The sequence below is a fragment of the Eublepharis macularius genome, chromosome 4 (assembly GCF_028583425.1).
Source record: "Eublepharis macularius isolate TG4126 chromosome 4, MPM_Emac_v1.0, whole genome shotgun sequence".
Taxonomy (NCBI): Eukaryota; Metazoa; Chordata; class Lepidosauria; order Squamata; family Eublepharidae; genus Eublepharis; species Eublepharis macularius.
The window spans coordinates 107,244,053-107,263,595 of record NC_072793.1 but is presented as its reverse complement, the minus strand read 5'-3'; the positions used below and the strand labels follow the sequence as shown (position 1 = coordinate 107,263,595).

The 19,543-nt window shown below is 42.9% G+C and overlaps 1 protein-coding gene across 1 annotated transcript in view; it reads right to left on the bottom strand.

The window, feature by feature from the left end:
- Positions 1 to 19,543, bottom strand: part of SLC6A11 (solute carrier family 6 member 11) — a 184,891-nt gene that overhangs the window by 57,850 nt on the left and 107,498 nt on the right. The window contains exon 8 of the mRNA XM_054976982.1: positions 5,040 to 5,143. Coding sequence (XP_054832957.1) covers positions 5,040 to 5,143 — 104 coding nt within the window. The remainder of the gene's footprint in view (positions 1 to 5,039; positions 5,144 to 19,543) is intronic.

The window sequence follows — 19,543 nt, the reverse complement described above, 5'->3', positions numbered from 1 at the left end:
GCCTTATAGATGTCCAGAAGAGGGACCCCCGACAGAAGTGCCGTCAATGTCACCTGTGACCTCGTGAAATGTGCATGGACCTCCAGTGAGCACGGTAGGTTGGCACATTTATAACATAGAATAATAGCCTGTAACACCCGTCTAGCAATAGATTGTGAACTGGCTTTTCTTCCCTTCCTGGGGCCTGCATAACAGACAAAGAGGTGCCTGTGTAGCCTAAAGCTTCTACTGCAATCTAGGTAGAACAGTAACGCCCCCCTTATATCTAGTGTGTGTAAAGTCCTCTCCACATCATTAGCATGATTGGGGGGGGGGGTGGAAATGGCAGCGAAATGTCTTGAGACAAATGAAACGTAGAAACAATCTTGGGCAGAAAATCCAAATTCGGCATAAGGGTGACCCTTTATGGGTGAATTATCAAGAAGGGATGATCAATGCACAGCGCAGCCAGCTCACTTACTCTTCTGGCTGACATTACTGCCACTAACAAAGCCACTTTCAAGGTCAGCATTTTCAAAGCGCAATTGGCCAAGGGCTCAAAAGGTTTTGACATTAACATTGTAAGTACTAATTGTAAGGACCACTGAGGGACTGGTTTCCCTATTGGGGGAAACATATTCATCAAGCCCCTTAAGAACAGTTTCGAAGTATAATAAGAGAACAACATCTTTTTATCGACAGGTTCATGAAACGCTGAGATGGCAGCTAAGTACACCATCACAGAGAAAAAGGAGAGGCCTGACTTCTTGAGCTCTAACAAGAAGTCCAGAACTAACAGTAAGGGACATGAAACTAGGTCGCCTCCTCTGTCTAATACCCAAATCAAAAACTTTCCCCATTTGCGAGCATAAGATTGCCTAGTAGACAGCCATTTTGCATTAAGTAGTACTTCCGCTACCCCTGCTGAGAGAGGCTCTTTCGCCGAAGGAGACAAACCGTCAGTCTGAGTCTGTTGATCGCATGGTGGAACACTCCATTCCATGACAGTAGGTCTGGCTCCAATGGAAGCTGGCGGTAAGTCTGGTTGGACATCTGAAACAGCCGGTGAAACCATGGTTGTCTTGGGCAAAAGGGTGTTACTAGTATGGCGAATGTTCCTTCTGCTTGCATTTTTCCTACAACCCTAGCAATGAGGGGTATAGGGGGAAAAGCGTAAAAGAGGCTCACCGACCACGGGATCTGGAATGCATCTCCCAGAGAAGCAGGGGGGGCTTTCTTGTTCTCTTCTGTAGCAAATAAAACTACCTTGAGCCAACCCCAGTCATGGAAGATGGGATCAAGGTATATGTCATTGAGCAACCACTTGTGAGTTTCTGTGCCCACCCTGCTCAGCTTGTCTGCAATGACATTTTCTGGTCCTGGTATGTGGACTGCGTGTAGATGGACATCATGGTCGACAGCCCACTCCCACAATGTTATAGCCTTGCGACATAATGAACGGGACACCATCCCCCCTTGCTTGTTGATGTAGCACATTGCTGTGCAATTGTCCATGAAGACAGTGACATGTTTTCCCGTGACTATATCTGAGAAGGAAATTAAGGCGTAAAACACTGCTCACAGTTCCAATACATTAATCTGTAGATTATGCTTTATGGCTTCCCAAATGCCCTGAGTGGTTAAGTCTCCACAGTGTGCCCCCCAACACAGGGAGGAAGCATTGGTGGTCACAGGAACATCAGAGTAGGGAATGTCAATGCCCTGTGAAAGGTTGGCATCATTCAGCCACCAATTCAATGTCCTAAGCACTTTCCTAGGGATTGAGAACCTCTTCTCCTGAGAGTGAAACCCCAGATGATAACGGGAGTTAAACCACATCTGTAATTCCCTCATGCATAGCCTAGCTAATGGGGTGACCACTCCTGTTGAGGCCATAAGGCCTAATAAGGTCTGTATTATCTTGACAGATTGGAACCTACATTTAAAGCAGGTGCAAATCATGCCCTTTAGTTTACAAACCCTTTCCAATGGCAAAAAGGCTCTGTCTAGTATAGCCCCTATAAACTGGACAGTCCTGGCAGGAGTGACCTTGGACTTTTTCTGGTTTACTATGTGACCTAACTCAGAGCAGGTCTGTAATGTCAAATCCACCTGTTGAAGCAGGTCATCCCATGATAGAGCTAATAGCAGCTAATCGTCCAAGTACGGGTATATGGAACAACCAAGAGTTCTCAGGTGAGCCACCACTATGGCCACACATTTTGTGAACACTCTGGGTGCTGTGGAAAGTCCAAAGGGCAACACCTGGTACTGATAAGAACTACCAGCACATGTGAATTGCAGGTATCTCCTGAGTGCCTGGTGGATGGAGATGTGAAAATACGCATCTTTTAGGTCTACCACTGTGAACCAGAAACCAGGAGGTAAAAGAAACATCACCATACTTAAGAGTAGTCATTCTGAACTTACACAACCTTATGCGCCCATTAAGCTCTCTTAAGTCTAGTATGGGCCTAAATCCTCCGTCTTTTTTCTCCACTAGGAAGAATCTGGAATAAAACCCCAACTGTTCGACTTGATCTGGGACCAACTGAACAGCCCTTTTGTCAATTAGAGCTTGCAGTTCCACCAGAAGCTCAGCCTGTGGAGCAGAAGAGGATTTAGTAGGAAGGTGCAGACACGGAAGGTAATCAAACTCAATTGTATAGCCAAATGGTATTACATCTAACACCAAGGTATTAGCAGTAATAACACACCAGGTTGCAAAATAAGAACAAAGCCTGTCGCCAAAGGGTTTCCTCTCATTCTGGGCTAGTCAGAACTGCTTCTGGTTGTTCTGCTGCGCCCTCACAGCTTGGGGGTGAGCACCCTGCTTGGATCCGTGCGAAGACTTTCGCCTAGGAAGGGACCCTTGGTTTGGTTGATAATGGCAGTTTTGGGGATACTGATAAGACTGATAGGGGTGAAAATGGTACGGTTCCCCCTTATAGCACTGCTGCCTGTATTGTTGCCTTCCAGATCCCTGTGAAGTTGAAGGGAAGACTCTGTACAATTTTGCCGTGAGGCGATCCTTTTGCTTCTGCGATAAATAATCATCAGTCTTTTCTGAGAATAATATCTTGCCCTCAAATGGTAGATCCTCTACCTTGCCTCTGGTTTCCAATGGCAGGGCCGTGGATCTGAGCCATGCATGGCATCTCAGAACAACAGCCGCAGTCAGCTTGGCCAAAGGTTTCTTGTCGTCCGGTAGCGACTCATGAAAGGCAGCCACTTTTCCCCATAGGAAGATTTGATAGGCACTCATCATGGCTGTATAATTGGCTATCTTAATGCCTAATGCCGCAGAAGCATAGATTCTCCTGCTTAAGAGTCCAGTTTCTTCCCCTCCTTGTCCGATGGTGTGGAGTGCAAACCCTGACACTGCTTGGATTCCATTTCCTCAGTTACAAGTGAGGAAGGAGGAGGGTGTTTCGACAGGAAGGGACACGACTCGTCCCTGATCTTGTGAAGTGCCTCTGCCTTCTTCGCAGTCAGGGCATTGGAGGCAGGTTTCTGACTTCATCAAGTCAGCCAACCCTTCGATGACTGGAAAGGTGATGCTGGGTGAAGTGCCAGAGTAAATGTATTGCAGAATCTTATCCCTGGGCTTAGTATCAGTAGGTGTGGTATCAGCTCCAATGCCTTCACCATTTGCAAGAACTGTTCAGAGTACGAACGAAAATCATTGTTGGGAGAAAACCTCACCAGTGTTGCCCAGGGCCTCATTAGGCGATGGTTCCGAGGCTCTGCTTGGGCTACCTTCCCCTTGGTCCAGATCTTGGGAGTTGAAAAACCATCATAGAACCCTGAGGGGAATGAGATCCCCGTCTCGCATCAGAGCAAGCACTCGCTGAGAAGAGCAATTCAGTATGGAAGGGTTCCCCTACGTTGATTCCGTAATGGTCAGGGAAACACTGGTGGTACCATGGAGAACAACCATGTGAGCAGCATCTATTGGAACACCCCAAGCAGCAGCTCCTCTTGGACGTGTGCTCCCTTAGAATCTCCCCTTTTTCATCTGAGGAAGAGGACGGGGATCTGAAACCGGGCGACGGGGTTCTAGGCGTGCCCACAGTTTCTGCTGGTACAGTGTGCGAACTCTTAGAAGCCTTTGCTGGCTCCTTGGAGCGATGTTTTGACTTTGACTTTTTCTTCTTAGGCGGTTCACCAGAGACTGGAGCCACAACACTGGATGGCTCTGATTGAACCTGCGGCGGGGAAGTTGTTTCCTTTGGTTCCGATTGTCAGTCCTGAGAACCCGCCGGTTCCGATCTTGCTGGTGATACCATTTGCGATCCCCGCTTTCAGCTCCGGCTGGAATCTGACAGGCTTGACATCTCACAGGTGACTGATGGAGGTTGGATCCGAGAGGTCGGTTCCGATAATGTCACCTGAGTCGCTGGGATTGGAGTCGAAGTCAGATCTGATTGACTTGCAGTCGCCTCCAGGGTCTTGGAATTTGATCCTTCTGATGGCGTCATGACCTTCGCCCACAAAGCAGCCCTAAGCCAGCTGGATCGTTCTGCACGTGCTTTAGGAGTAAAGCCCTGGCAGATCTTACAAGCCTGAGTATTGTGCTGTTCTCCCAAGCACAGCAGGCAAAGTAAATGACAGTCTTAGACATTTTTACGTTGCACTTCGAGCAACGTTTGAACAAGGCTTTCTCAGCCATTACTCACAACCTTTTTTTCTCTCTCCAGGTGAAAGAAAAAATTCTGGGAAGATTCAGGTCAAAACACGAACAAGCTACCAACACTGCAGTTTGTCTTTGCTAGCCGGCGGCGAAAGAGAAACTGAGGGTGGAGAGCACCTTGCCTCCCAATATAGGCTGTTTAGGCAGGAAGCAGCTGTGGCTGTGCACTGGAAGGCAGCGTGTGCCCTCTGGAGAAAATTTAAGCTACAGAAACTCCTATCGGCAGGCCTGCACATGCGCAGTCCCATGTAGGACTGCACCAGAAGATCGACAATGAACAAAATGTTCATATGTACTTTCATTAAAATACATATGGATATCCAAATTATGCATTAGAACCTGAACAGAAAAAAGATTTGTACATTACCTGTAACAGTTATTATTGTAGTTGTTGTAGCTACCTAGGGCTGTTAAACATCCTAGGCAGATGGCATAAGAGAAAAATATCTGTGTTCCAGCATCTACCCAGACCTACAGACATAAAACATAACAATAATTAAACCAAAATAGAAGCAACATTTTATTTTTGAAAAACATTTGGGAACTTGAGTGGACCCTAAGGGTGTGCATAATGGAACATATGAACCAAAACACACACAGATATTACTGGTTTGGTTCATTAAAGTGGCTTCCAGAAAGGCGGAACAAAATCAGGAAATAAGACTGTACCAATGCCCCCCATTGAAAAGTTTGTATGTTTTGTTTCAGCGGTGCAGGCAGGCCAGCCAGGCAGTGTGGGCAGCAGCCTGCAGCATCTTATTTTCCTTTTTCCTTAACAGCAAGTCTGCACACGATCATCCCAAGGGGAGAGACTGAGCCATCCTTAGCGTTAACCCTGTTGAGAATCCATATGGTGCACATGAGTGCATTTTTCCTGAGTAGTTTCCCTGCCGATTGGGAGGGCAGTCTCCCTCCCCACCACAGGCTTTGGAAAATCCATTCAATTGACTCTATGGAAGGGGAGAGGGGAAGGTGCTGTGCATCTTTGGTGTGTGTGTGTGTGTGTCCCTCTTTGTGTGAATGCAACTACAAAGTACAGGGAAACATGACATCAACAAGCAACAGCAAGACAAAAAAGTAATTTATTGCCACTATCACAAAGCTAGATTTTTTTTTACAAAATTCTGTGCTGGTTGGCAATGGAGCACTCCCTTTCTTGGACACTGGGCTGCTGCCACTGCTTTGCCAGCTGATTTCCCAATATTGTGTGCACCCTTTGTGGTCTATTGTTGTTGTGTGTGGATCACATTGGATCAATGGGTTTTTAGACCTGGAGGGGTGAATTTGTGTTTTTGGCTTCATTAAGCATGAATAAAGCCTCATTTTCTCACCCGCCCTCTCGAAAAGAATGGTATGCGTGCATGCAGCCCCGACAGTTGCCTTGATGCCTTTCCCATCCCCAAGCATTCATTGGGGTCCATGAGTGAACCCCGCTGTTTTTGTGTGTGTGCTCATGGATCAATCAATGATTTGGAGTGAGAAATGTGATTTTAAAGTGATTTGTAAGCCATTAAGTGCAGCTACCAGGGCCTCGTTTCCCCAACCCTCTTGAAAAGAACAGTGTGCAACTGTACATGCATAGTTAACACCTGCCTTGTGTGTGTGCAATGGGCTGAAGCTCATGAAAACGGCGGGGGGGGGGACCCAGATGAGATCTGAGCTGGCTCCAGCCCACCCAGAACAAATCAATAATGGAAAGGAATTAGTCTGGAACCCCTGGAACCAAAACTGATATGAATATTTTCTTGGTGCATACCCCTAGTAGACACTTCATAAATTGTTGCAAAAAATCTCTGTGGTCAAATTTTCCAGCTATAGCTAACAATAAGCTACATGAGGTTCTAGATATTACATCTTTCAAAGCAGAACTGATTTTTTTCTTTATTATATCATTGTCTTTATTTATAAGCTCTAATGGTTGCGCAGGGCAAGATATGTGACAAGTGCATTTGTGAGTACTTTAATTTTTCACTGCTATGCATCCACAAGTTTTTCTGCAGTATTTTTGTTATTGAAGTACTACCCTGTGGTTGAATTGTGTGAAACAACTTGATTTGCTATAGTGTGTGGGAATTTGCAATTTTTATGCATTCCCTTTGCTAACTCTGCTAGCGTTGCTACATGTGTCTGTGCTGTCATGTTATTATTTATTAACTATTATTAGCTTAATAGTTTTCTAAGTAGGTAACATAATCCATAAAAGAAATATCATATTAGAAATATTATATCAGCATAAAACAAACAACATATATTAATTCAGAGATACTGTTAAAGCCAAGTGGTTATATCACTTAAAACAAATTAAAACTAACAGCAGCATAAACTTTTTCTAGTAACATAAAATACCCATGTGTCACCAATAACTCTTTCAATAAATTGTTTTGAACTCTCAGGATGAATAAACCTCTCAATTTAATGAATGAAAAATCAATTAAATAAATAAGATACATATAAAGACAACTACTGAGAATCAGTGAATAAAAATGCAATATAAGAAGTATGTCCAGGATCAAGGAACCATGAAATTAGTTCTGTGAATCCTAAATCAGAAACCCTTGTATGCTGCTGCCAAACCATATTTGAAACTTACAAAGTAGAGTTATACCTAAGTCCACTGCAGTCAACAGGCTTAGAAGGATATAACTCTACTTAGGATAGCACAGTAAGCAAAGTTTCAAAAGTAAGCCCCTTCTGCACGAGAGACATAACTCCTCATGTTCCCTGAAGTCAAGCCAGAAGGCATGGAATAGGTTTGTATGTGGTTGTTTGCACCTCTCATGTTTGGTTGGTGTGGCATCATTTTTTTGTTTTTAGTCCACACTGTACCAAAATGAGTTGGGATCATGAGTGCTTGTTGTCATCACCGATGCCATCATTTGTGGTGTCACAGTGCCAGCATTTTCTCCCCTCCCCCCCTTTTTTTGCGCATGAGCTGGATCAGTGCATCGCTGAAGCATTGGATCAATCTATTTACAGGATTTCAGCCTCTCCTCACCGCCACCCCTTCCTTAGTGGATCCTGATTTGCTGATTCGCCTGTCCTCCTCTTTTTCCTTTTAAGGAACTCCACATGTAATTGGTTGTGAGAATCGCCTACTGGCCAGCCAAACAGTGGAAACAATAGTGGAAGGGGGGGAGTGATTTGAGCATGCACTTGAATTACTCACATGAACAAGGAAATGTTCTTTCCCATAAATAAAGAAAAATAATAGTTTGTATTTTGAATGATAATCTCATTGGGGGAGCAATGCATAGCTGGCAAAGCTTCATTCCTGCCTTCTTCTCTGTTGCCCCCAAGCATCTGCTTCTCCACCATGAGAATCTGAAACTCAATATTGAAATCTTTATTTCTGATACCCAGATATTTGAAAACCCTATACAATATTCCCACCTGTCCTAAAGCAAAAAGAATAAAAAAGGAATTTCTTCCTGTGCGCTTTCAAGACAGTGATTCATCGATCCTGCACTACACTTAAATTAAAAAAAAAAACACGAGGAAGGAGGGGAGGCAGGAAGGATGGAAAGGAGTGGAGGGGGATGGAAAGGAGACGAGAGGGAGTGGATGGATAGACAAAAGTAGCCAATCACAATGGCAGGGGGAAGGAGGAGGGGAGAGGGTAGAACACCAAAAAACAAAATAGAGTATGCACAGGCAAACAGCCAACCACAAAGCGGATATTTTTAAAAATGTCGGGATATAAGTGTTCCCAAACTTCCATGGAAAAGCCACATAGTGGCTGGAGTGACTACTCATGGCAGCAAATTGGGTGCAGATGGTCATGGGGGGAAATGCTGCAGCATGTGAACTGAAGTGGAATAATTGGCCCATGCAGAAGGGGTTGTAGTTTGTGTTACAGCATAGTAGTTCATTGTTTATGGAAGAAAAAAATCTTACCAGAGTAGTACAAACTGCATGTATGAGATTAAATAACTCTGTGGGTCTCAATATCAACCATTACAATATTACTTCCAATTAGCAGTGTTTTCTGTTTATAGAGGCTAATTAAATGCAAAGTCTCATGACATAATGCTTAGATTGGGATATAAATTGGATGAAATTGAGAAAATGTTTTAGTAAGCTGTTACAGAAATCGAAAGCACAAAAATAAAGAAAACACACAAAGAACATGATTTGTCAAGCAACTGAATAACAACAACAACATTCAATTTATATACCGCCCTTCAGGACAACTTAATGCCCACTCAGAGTGGTTTACAAAGTATGTCATTATTATTCCCACAACAATAATCACCCTGTGAGGTGGGTGGGGCTGAGAGAGCTCCAGAGAACTGTGAATAGTCCAAGGTCACCCAGCTGGCTTCAAGTGGAGGAGTGGGGAATCAAACCCGGCTCTCCAGATTAAGAGTCCTACGCTCTTAACCACTACACCAAACTGGCTCTCTGAAAGGGTTTCTGTTTAGAAATACCATTAGGATCACATTTAATTTGCATCAGGAATTTAAATGGCTTCATTGCTGTCAAGATGGATAAAAGATTGCTGTTTACATTTCTTAAAATTCCCTACTTCGTAGTGAGAAAAATGAACCTTTAACTTTAAGAGGGACCCATAAGCCTAGGAGTTTTCATAAAGTTGAATATAAGATAAGTCAGTTGAGAAAATACAAATTTCTAAGCTATGAACGCTGAACACAATTAAAAATGGATAAATGTACATCAACTATGGCTGAAATAAGATGCTAAAAGAAACCTCTGCTTCTGCATGATAGGAACAAATCTGACTTTTTTGGCATGCTCATGCAGTCCATTGTTCCGTTTTTGTTGCTCCTTCACTTGTGCACAAAAAGTGATAAAGACTTCCTGTTTTGGGAATAACTGAATCAAATTCCAATTTACGAAGATATCAGCACCTGGACAAACCAGAGTTTATTTCCTCCCCACATATCAGAATTCTAAATTGGAATTAACCAAGAGCTTAGATTGCTGATTTGTACCACTGGCGCCAGGGTTTCTAGCGCCTGTGGCCACCCTGTTGTGTGTGCGTGCACAGCGCGTGCACCCCCCCCCGGACTGCATGATGATGTCATCATGTGATGACATCATCACGCAGCAAAGCCGGGCCCATTGGCCAGAGGGTGGCTGGGGCAGCGCGAGAAGGCTGCCCATGCTCCGCACGCCACCATGGCCGGCTACCATGCCTGGCCCGTGGCTGCTGCGCCCAGATGGGGGTGTCTGGCGGCTATGGCAGCGGCGGCACGGGGCTGGCCAGCTGCAGCAGCAGCTGTGGGCCAGGCACACCAGCTCTGTGCCGCGTACCTCCACCCCCGGCGCCCCCTGCCTCACTGCCTCAATGGTGGCACCAGCCCTGTCGATTTGAGGAGAAGAAACAAGCTCAATTGCTCAGGCACTTTTATTTAGATATAATGGTAAATCAGAGTTAACTGAAGTCTTCAACCAAGCACTGTGCGCAAGGGAAGGACGGAAAGCAATGAAGGGAGTGCATGAGCACAGCAACAAGCTACATTTGTGCTTAAAGTAATACAAAAGCAGCCTTTAACTTTTACATTTCATTTTCCATTTACATTTCAACATTATACAAGACATTGGCCAAGATACAAAGAATCACATAATTAGTACTGCATGTCAAAGAGAGCTTTGAAATTCTTTTAAAATAATTATATTTTTCAGAAGGTCAGTGTCTTTTATCTAATTTTGGTTTAGATTTCTCTCTCTCTTTTATTTCAGACACACTACTCTGAGATATTTTCATATCTGGATATAAGCATTTAGATGACAGCATATCTAAGCTATTTTATGATGATTGTATTGAGAAAACCAAATAAAGATTATCAGAATTATTAGAATGAATAATCCCTTGTGCAAATACTTTTGAACTCTGGAAATATTTTACTTTTCAGTTGGGAATCTTCATCTCACAGCTCCTGGTCAGATCTATAAAAGGGATCTTAGAGCTTGTGGAGAGACAGACATCATAGTACTAGTTTCTGTACTTCAGAGCCAAAGTAGCTGTTATAGAGGCCACAGGTACTATCCACTTCAGAGACAAATTCAGCCATTTAAAAACAATGGCACCGCCTTCTCTACCATTGGGGGGCCCAGTTGCTGCTGTGTCCCCCTCTTATTCTCTGCCTGTAAATGGGGGTTCTCTCTACCATTGGGTGGGCTTTCTTGCCTAATTTGGCTTATCATTAGTAAGGCTTTTTTGCCTAGTTTTGCCAGCTATAAAGAGGGTGTGCTGGCCTAATATCGCCTGCCATTAAGATGGCTCAGGAGGGCCTTCTTGACTAATTTTGCTTGTCATTAAGAGGGCTTCCTTGCCTAATTTCGCCTCCCATTAGGGAGGCTGACTTTCTTGCCATTATGTGGGCTGGCTTTCTAGCCTAATTTTGCCTGCCATTAAGAGGGCTTTCTGCCAGGTTTTGCCTTCTTGAGGGTCAGTTTGGTATAGAGGTTAAGATTAGCACGTATTCTGATATTAGGACTTTGGACTGGGGTCATACAATTCCTCTCAAGTAGGGCTCTGGCCCCTCTAGAATTGCTTGATGGATTGCAGCACTGGAGAAGGCCCAGGATATTCACAACCCTAATCAGGGGCCAAAAGAAAGAGGCCAGCGGGGGCTGCATCCAGTGCAGCTGTTATTAACAATATTTTGTCTCACCTATCTGCCCTTGAGAGTGCATCTCACCAATCAGCCTTTGAGGCTCCGTCCAGCGACGGATGACCATTGGGTGCAGGTGGTGGTGCCATATGGGCAAGATGCGGTTTGTGAAACCAATTTACATCCGATTCAAACTCCCACCCCATATGCTTCTGGATTGGATTGCCTCACACACGTATGTAACCTTATTGATTACAGTTTGCAATCAATCAAGAAAATTAAAAAAAACCCTCTCCCCCCTCGCCTTAAGGAACATAGCTTTGTATGTTATTAGGAAAATATAGCACAGGCAGAAACAAAAGCTTCTGAACAAAAGAAAATCATGGGCTTCTTTCATTATATGCTGTCTAGGTAAGGAATTTATTTCACTTTCGTATTAATTACTGTAATTAGGAAGCATACCATTTTTGTAATTATTGTAATTAATAGCAAAATAAATGCACAGTAATATTAATTTACCCTGAATTGGATAGCCCAGACAAGTCCAATTTCATCAGATCTGGGAAGCTAAGCAGGGTCAGCCTTGATTAGTAATTGGATGGGAGACCTCAAACAAAGACCAGGGTGGAAGAGGAAGGCAATGGCAAACCACCTGTTAGTCTGTTGCCTTGAAAACTCCAGCCCAAGTTTCCATAAGTCAGCTATGACTTGACAGCTTTTTCCACCACCATCAACATTAATTCAGTGACTGTATTTTATTGTTTTTACCTCAAAGAATCATAGAATCATAGAGTTGGAAGGGGCCATACAAACCGTCTAATCCAACCCCCTACACAATGCAGGAACAGCTTAAAGCATCCCCAACAAGAATTAGTCGAGCCACTGCTTGAAGACTGCAAATAAGGAGGAACCTATGACATCCCTAGGCAGCCAATTCCAGTGCTGGATTACTTTTAATGTGAAGAATATCCATCCGCTTCCTTCCTTCCTATTGTTTCAAGTCCTATCTTTGTTGCCAAAAGGAAAACCTCCCTTCCCTCCACTAAATGACAGTCTTTTAGATACTTGAAGAGAGCAATCAGGTCTCCCCACAACCTCCTCTTTTTCTAACTGAATATTTCCAGGTTCCTCAGTCTTGCCTCGTGTGGCTTGGTCTCCAGGCCCCTGATCATCCTGGTTGCTCTCTTCTGTATTCGTTCTAATTTGTCTTCATCCTTTTTGAAGTGAGACCTCCCTAACTGCACACAATACTCCAGGTGGGACTGACCAATGCTGTAAATTGTGGAACAGTGACAAGTTAGAATTTGGATAGTATGTCTTTGTTAATACACACCAAGATTATGTTTGCCTTTTTTGCTGCTGCATTACACTGACTGCTCATATTTAGCTTCTCATTCAACCAAATTCCAAGACTTGTTCACACACACTACTATCCAGACATATATCCCTCATCCAGTATTGCATGCTTTGCATTTTTGTTAGCCAGGTGGAGAACCTGGCACTTATCCATGTTAAATTGTATCTTATTCAAAACTGCCCACTTTTCCAGTGTGTTGAGATCTCATTGAATTCTTTCCCTATCTTTAAGGACATTTGCTACTCTTCCCACTTTGTTATCATCTGCAAATTTAATGAGCAATCCCTTCACACCTTCGTTCAGATCATTTATAAAAATATTGAAAAGCGTTGGGCCCAGAACTAAGTCCTATGGCACTCCACTGGACACCTCCCTCCAGTCAGACATCCATTGACAACTACTCTTGGGTATGGTTGTCCAGTCAGTTCCCTATCGATCTTACCATCCTGGAGTTCAGTCCACAGTCCACCAGTCTACCCATCAGGACATCATGAGGAACCTTGTCAAAAGTTTAACCGAAATCCAGATAAAATACAGCAACAACATTCCTGCAATCCAATAAGCCTGTCACTTGATCATAGAAGGAAATGAGGTTGGTCTGGCAGGACCCGTTGGGGACAAATCCATGTGGACTACCCTACATTATCATGTTGTCTATCAGATGCTTGTAGAATGATGTCTTTAATATCCGTTCCAGTATCTTCCCTGGGGCAGAGGTCAGGCTGATTGTCCTTTTTTCCTTCCTTGAAGATTAGGATATTTGCACTCCTCCAGTCTTCCAGCACATCACTTGTCCTCTAAGAAGCCTGGAAGATGTTGCCAAGTAGGCCCCCTCTCATGCTTTAAGGCCTGCCATGAACTGTGTTAAAGTTTCCTGCATTACTGTTTTACTGCTACACCGAAGATTGCTTTGCACGTGTGTGCTCTGATACACGTGTCAGTTTCCTGCCTGCGTGTCAATTGCCTTACTGCTGCTATGAACTGTGTAGTTTACTGACTCCATGTTTGGATAACTGCACAGAGGACTCTTTTTCTGGGCAACCCTGCCCTGACCTGTATCTGGATTTCCCAGTGTATGTTTGGACTGTGTTACAAGTGAGTCCCGTGCCTGCATTGCCATCTGCCACGGACCGTGCCTGTTCCCTGCTTTGGACTGTGTTTTAAGTGTTGTTCCCCCTGCCTCCATGGAAGCCTGCCTCATATGGGCCCAAGCCGCTGCTAGCAGCCGGGCGCCAGCCGGGGAAACCTCCAGCGAGCCTGGCTAGGCGCTCCCTGGTCAGTTCCCGCCTGGAGCCTCCCGCGGGCCGGTCCCAGAGCTTGCCCTCGCTACCAGGCAGCCTGCAAACCAGCCTCAGCTATGCCCCGCCGGCATCCATGTTCTCAGACAGCCAGAAGACCCAGAGGAAAAGACTACTTTGAGAAGCCATTTCGGCGAAGCGGCCACACCACGTCCGCAGCGAGAGACCCTCGCCCCGCTCTGCATATCTTAGGAGCCGCCCCGGAGAAGAACTAAGTGCCGACCATCCCAAGCACTTAGAGAATGCATCTCAAAGAAACCTCCGCATTCCAGAGCTGATGACATCAGGACAAGCCCTGTCCGCTGGAACATCCATTCAGCCCACTTGGATTTCCCCCTCCCTCTTTTGTCCCCTCTTCCTGAGGTGTCACTTATCACAATCTGATTACTAAAGTGGCCCATCCAAGCCATTCAGTGACCCATTAGACCCTTTGTTTTAATCTGTGAGAACCACCAAGTACAGCACCAGCCCCAGGGTACGTTTTGGGGTATTTAAGCTGGTCTCTCAGACCACACGGTGCTCGTGCCATCCTATCCAGAACCCCTCGCTGTCCGTCTGTGGTCCCAGTGCTGGCATTGGGCCACCCTCGCTGTCGTGTCTCTGCTTCGCTTCAGGATAAGTGAGTATTCCCCACCATCGTTGGGAACCAGCTAATGCGAACGTCTCTGTATTTCCTACTCTGTATTTCTTAGATCTTGTGTGTTCTTCGTATGCTTGTGCAAGTTTAGGCTTACGCCACACTAAATACACGTGTTTGGAACCTATTTGTAGTCTGCCTCTTTTTCACTAGAGTGTCTGGGATCGGGACCTCCGTAGACATAGGTTAAGATCCGCGCTAATTTTAAGTTACAGACTGCTACAGCTAATTCCCCATTATAATAAAGAGCAGTTCTGGTAACAAAGATGATTAACAAAACATCTGCAAACTCTTTCAAAAGTTCTTTAAGTACTCTTGGGTACACCCCGTCTGACCCAGGGGATTTGTACACATCCAGTGCAACAAGGTGATTCTCCACAACTTCTCTGCCCATGTCAACCAGCAGCCCCAAAGCCATGCTTTGCCTACCACCATCTCTAGGTGGGCCTGTTCTCTCCTTCAGGGAGAAAACTGAGGCAAAGTAGGTATCAAGCCTTTTTGCCTTCTCTCTGTCCTCCATCACAATTTCTCCATTTTCACCCAGCAATGGGGACATCACCCCCTTCACCTTCCTCCTCATGTATCAAAAGAACATCTTTTCATTGTGGTGAGTCCTCCTGGCCAGTCTCAGCTCATTCTAAGCTTTGGCTTCTCTATTGGCTTCCCTACAGTGCCCAGCTACTCCTAGGTACTGTTTTTTGGATGCATTTCCTTCCTTCCACTTCTTGAACATCTCCTTTCCCCGTCTTAGTTTATCACAGAGCTATCTGTTCATCCACATTTCCTTCTGGTATGGTGTTCTGCTGATATGGTGACAGCTTGAGCCTTCAAGACCTCTTCTTTTAGGAGATCCACCCTTCACTCACTCGTTTATCTTCCAGGACTCTTGTCCATGAAATTATCCTGTCTCTAAGTTTATTCAAGTTTGACTTACTAAAACCTAACCTGCTTGTTTGGCTACAAACTCCCTTGGTACAGCAATGGGGACATCACCCCCTTCACCTTCCTCCTCATGTATCAAAAGAACATCTTTTCATTGTGGTGAGTCCTCCTGGCCAGTCTCAGCTCATTCTAAGCTTTGGCTTCTCTATTGGCTTCCCTACAGTGCCCAGCTACTCCTAGGTACTGTTTTTTGGATGCATTTCCTTCCTTCCACTTCTTGAACATCTCCTTTCCCCGTCTTAGTTTATCACAGAGCTATCTGTTCATCCACATTTCCTTCTGGTATGGTGTTCTGCTGATATGGTGACAGCTTGAGCCTTCAAGACCTCTTCTTTTAGGAGATCCACCCTTCACTCACTCGTTTATCTTCCAGGACTCTTGTCCATGAAATTATCCTGTCTCTAAGTTTATTCAAGTTTGACTTACTAAAACCTAACCTGCTTGTTTGGCTACAAACTCCCTTGGTACGTTACAGCAAAAGGAATTCCAGGAAGACGTGATCACTAATCCCTAAGTTTCCCATCCCCTTTATCCCATCAACCAACTCTTTCTTGTAGGTAAATATCAAGTCCTGTATGGCTGAGACCATGGTAGCTTCTTCCACCATTTGAAAAAGGAAATCATCGATCACATGGTGGGAGGGAATGGCTGCCTGAAGCTTTCTGTGCTGGGAGAGACAATGTAGCTTTGATTAACAGCTGGAGATGCAACTCCAGCTGACAAATCACTCTAGATAAGGAGGGATTGTGAGTTTACCCACTTGTGCTCCATTTGACAGCTCTGCTGAAGCTCTTACTGCCCAGGTTTGTCCTGGGTGGTGGCTGGAAATTGGGGCATCTGAAGACTGGGAGAAAACATTACTCACAGCTACGATTTGAGTTCAAGGGCAAGCCTGCCCTCAAGTCTTAAATCTGAGGACTCCAAAGAATTAACTATCTCTACAGCACAATTATTTACTATGTGGTTCCATAATAATCTGCTTTCCTGGACTTTCTCTTTTTTTTTCTTGCCTTTTAACTGAGATAAGAAGATTAATGATATATCATTAGCAGAAAGCTCTTAAACTACATATGAGAAGGAAAGATTAAACAGACTAAGGGGAACCAAAAAGCTTATTGTTTATTTTTCTCTGTAATTTGTGGATTTGTATTGGGGTAAGGTGTTTTAGCTAGACTGGTTAAAATAAAACTGCACAGAAGAACCTAAGGTTGAAACAATGCCCTTGAAACTCAGGACTGGAATGTAAACAAAGTTGCTAGTAAACAACACTACCTGTAAAAAGGCTTCACAGATTATTCATAGAGAAACAGCCACCTAGTGGAAAATGTCTCAAGGTACAAGAAAATGAGCTACCTCTACAAACACTCCTCCACCCACAGATGTGATGCAAAAACTTTTTGATCAATTAGGTGATAAAATGTTTATTTGAAAAGAGAATGGAAGACAATTTTATGAAATTTAAAACAGATTTAACTGAGCAAATTAAAAATATTGAAGGTGCTGTTAAAAAATCTGAGGAGGTAAAGAACTTGAACAATTAAGTGGAGAATCTGGACAGCAGAACAGTAGTGTTTGATAGAGAGTTGGAAAAACATCAAGATAACTTAACCTTATTGGAACTAAGGGAGACATGCTCTGAGACTATGAGGAGTGGGAGACACAAAATAAAGATATTCAACATAGGGTAATAGAGGTCTTGGCAGAATTTCTCCAGTGGGACATTCCAAGAGTTGACATGGAACTGGGTAAAGTATACACAGTCTCCACCAGGTATGAGACACAGAACAAGCTACCAAAAGATATAGTGTATTTTGTCAAAAAGTCGATAAAGAGATCAAGTTCTACAACAACATTATAAGAAATTAAGAATACAGGAAGCTGGAGTTATTATTTTAAAGGAGATACCACTCAGAATTTTGAGGAAACTAAGAGACTATGCATTTTTAACTGAAAAACTAAAACAGAAGAAAATCCCATTTGGATGGAATAAGTTGGAAGGAGCAATTTTTACTTTCAAACAACAGACTCAGGTTGAATTCGGTTCCAAAAGCAAGAGATTGTTTTGAAAGATATAAGAAAGATTTAGAAGTTTTCAGAATATCCACAACAGCCCTTATTGGAACAGAAAGATGAGGAAGAACAAGAAGATGTGGACTCTGATAATGAAACCCAAGTATGGATTACAAATGCATAACATGGAATATAAATGGGGCGAATGCTCCTTGAAAACAACGGAAAATATGTCATTATTTGAAAAAATTTAGAGCTGATATCATTTGCTTACAGGAAACTCATATCAGAAAAAAAGACATCAAGTATTTGGATTACAAAATGTTGGGAGAAAAATTTCTCTCTTCAGATAATAAAAAGAAAAATGGGGTGGTATCGTATCTAAAACCAGCATTGAAACCAGAACTTGTAATATCTGACAAATTATGGTAGATTTGTAGGGATGGAGGTGACATTAAATGGGAACAAAATTTTGTTAGTGGGAATCTATGCACCAAATAAATAAGTACTCTGAGAAAACATAAAAGATACTCAAGGCAAATTACCAAAGGTTTGTTTTGACATGATTGGTAATAGGGGTTTGGTGGATGTTTGGAGCAAAAAAAAAGGGGACTCAAGAGAATATACATTCTATTCTGAGACACATAAATCTTTGTCATGTATAGATATAGTCTGGGTATCGAAAAATTTGGAAACCAGAATTTTTAAAGTGGAGATATTGCCAAGTCCTTTTCAGATCATAATCCTATAAACGTAATTTATAGAACCAAATCTAATACATTTAGGTGGCAAGTGGCAACTAAATGAATCTTTACTACAGAAAGAGGCAATTGTAGAGGTCTGTTTTAAAAAGGCTGAAAGAATTTTTTGGATTAAATTTGAAGAAGGGTACAGAATTGACAATGGTTTAGGATGTAAGCAAAGCATTTATAAGAGGCTACTTCATATGTCATAATTCAGAATTAAAGGGGGGAAAGCAGGAAAAATGCAAGGTATTCTGCAAGAAATTTTTAAAAAGGAGGAATAATTAAAAACTGTGCCAAGGAATGTTAAGGTGCAACAAGAGATAAAATGCTTGCAACAACAGCTATCAATGTTAACAGTAAGGGATTGAGAGAAAAAACGGAATTAGGTTAAACAGAAATTTCGAATTTGCTAATAAACTGGGAAAGTGGTTGACTGAGAAAAGAAGAGAGAGAAAAATTATCTTAAAATTGCAAGATGGGAATACTATGCTAATAGAAAATGGGGCCATCCAAAAGACCCTTTTTAAGTATTATTCAAACTTGTATAGAGGACAGGATATTTCTTTAAAGAAACTGAATGATTATTTAACAAAACAGAAGCTACCTAAAATTATGGAACAACAACATGTGATGAACAGCCCAATAATGATTCAAGAAGTGGTGGAAGCAATTAAAAAGATGAAAACTGGTAAGTCACCAGGTCCGGATGGACTATTTGATCGATATTATAAATGTTTTGAAGATGAGATCTTAGTACCCTTGCAAAATACAATGAATTCAATTTTATTGGGAGGAAAGATGCCAGAGACTTGGAAAGATGCTAACATTATACTGATACTCAAAGAAGGGCAAAATTTGACTCTAACAAAAAACTACAAACCTATATTATTGCTGAATAATGACTACGAACTACCATCATCTTAGCAGAAAGACGTATGTTCTCAAAGACTTTATTCATGAAGCTCAAAATGGTTTCTTACCCAAAAGACAGTTGAAAAACAATGTTTGGATAAACACAATGAAAAACAAGCAGCTCTAATTTTCCTGGATGCTGAGAAGGCCTTTGACAATTTGAACTGGATTTTCCTGTTTGAAATTTTAGAAAAGATGAATTTTGGGGAGAATTTTATAAAATGGGTGAAATCAACCTACACTTCACAGAATGCTAAAATTATTATTAATGGAGAATTAACTAAACCATGTGAGATTCATGTCTGTTGTCATCGTTACTTTTCATTTTGGTGTTGGAGGTTTTGAATAGAGACATTAGACAGGAGGAAAGGATTAGAAACGTAAAAATTAA